Raw genomic sequence first — 1,588 nt, 5'->3', positions numbered from 1 at the left:
CTGAGGGGCCCCCACCCCCAATGCCACCGCCTGTCCCTCCCCAGCTCCGGGCCCGTCTCCCGGCACAGACAGGGCACAGAACTGGGACCCAAGGCTGTGCCCTGCCCCCTCCCACCAGCCCCGCGTCAGCCTGCTCCCACCCAGGCTCATGCTGCACCCCAACCTCTCCCACCCGTCCCCTCCCTCCCAGCTCCGCCTCCTGAGCGGTCCTGCTGCTGTGGGGTCCCCCCCCCCGAAGCTCCCCGAGGGCAGCGAAGCCCAATCCTGCAGCACAGACCCCAGAAGGGCAGAGAAGTTTCCACAAGGCCCAGCTCAGCCACCCTCTGGCCCTGTGCCTGGGGCAAGGGACTGAACCTCTGTGCCTCAGTTTCCTCCCGTGGCTCAGAGAGACAGCGGCTCTCGCCCGAGGCGGCTGGGCGAGCCGGGGTGCATCCCAGCAGGAGCCCCTCGGGCAGGGGACCAGAGGATGTAAGGACCCCGGAGAGGCCCCAAAGCCAACCTAACCCTCTCCCTCCGCAGCGCCGGCCCCTGGTCCTCCTGCTGGGGGGGGCGGGGGGGACACTCGTAGGCCTCGCAGGGCGGGGCAGGTTCCATCAAAGCCCCCAGCACGCACACCCGCTGCGAGGGGAGGTTGCTGTTGACATGGCCCCTCCTCATCCAAGGGCCGTGGCGCTAACAGACCAGCAGCCCAGGGAGGACGCGCACAGGAGACCGGGCCAGGGGGTGAGTGCTGAGCAGCCTCGGCCGGGGAGGCATGCCGGGCACTGAGGGCAACACAAGGACCCCCACCCCCACCACGTCCAGGTCTAGGAGAGCTGAGTGGCTGGGACAGGGGTTGCAGGGCTCAGGGTGGGGTGGCCCGGCCCGGGTGGCACACCTTCAGCTGGGTCCGGATGTTGTCACGCTGGAGGCGGGAGGCCCGTTTCTGAGTCACCTTGTGGTCCCAGGAGCAGAAGACGGTGATGGCATGGGCCCCCAAGGTGCTGCCCACCCGGTAGCTCTCCCCGAAAGAGTGGGACATGCTGTGAGGACAGGGTGGGGAGGGTGAGGGCGGGGAGCGGAGGCCAGAAGGCAGCAGGACACTCCCTACAGCCAAAGCCCACCCCCACGGAGAGGAGCCCCCTCCTCCGGCCCAGCTCTCGGCGCCTGGTGTGGGCCTGTGGCCACTCTAGGTCAGCCCTGTGCAAACCCGGTGCCCACCAGCGCCTGGTGGCTAGAGGATCGGACTTGACCCCAGACAGGGCCGCTGCTCCTGCCGGGACAGGGCGGTAGATGTGGGCTTTGCACTGACTCCCAAAACCAAAACACCTTCCTCCCTTCCCTGAACCTGCCCTGAGGCCAGTGCCACCTCCCCTAGGAAGCCAGCCTGACTCCTCCCCCAGTGCTCCATGACTCCTGGGCACACACCCAGCCTCTCACTGGTCTGCCTCCTCCCCTGGACAGCAAGCTCCTCACTTATCTTCCTGCCCCAAGCACAGTGAATGTTGTGGGGTGGATGGATGGACAGATGAGTGGATGGAGTGATGGGTGGATGGTGGATGGGTGGGTGGATGGGTGGGTGGATGGATGGATGGATGGATGGATGGAT

The 1,588-nt window shown here is 67.3% G+C and overlaps 1 protein-coding gene across 1 annotated transcript in view; it reads left to right on the top strand.

The window, feature by feature from the left end:
* Positions 1–642: 642 nt before the first annotated feature.
* TMC8 (transmembrane channel-like 8) overlaps positions 643–1,588 on the top strand; it is a 28,898-nt gene continuing 27,952 nt past the window's right edge. Inside the window, exons 1-2 of the mRNA XM_014531729.1 lie at positions 643–723; positions 1,093–1,119. Of these exons, the coding sequence (XP_014387215.1) occupies positions 643–723; positions 1,093–1,119 (108 nt within the window). The remainder of the gene's footprint in view (positions 724–1,092; positions 1,120–1,588) is intronic.

Source organism: Myotis brandtii, unplaced genomic scaffold (assembly GCF_000412655.1).
Source record: "Myotis brandtii unplaced genomic scaffold, ASM41265v1 scaffold825, whole genome shotgun sequence".
Taxonomy (NCBI): Eukaryota; Metazoa; Chordata; class Mammalia; order Chiroptera; family Vespertilionidae; genus Myotis; species Myotis brandtii.
The sequence above is the reverse complement of the archived record's forward strand: the minus strand, read 5'-3'. Positions and strand labels throughout refer to the sequence as shown.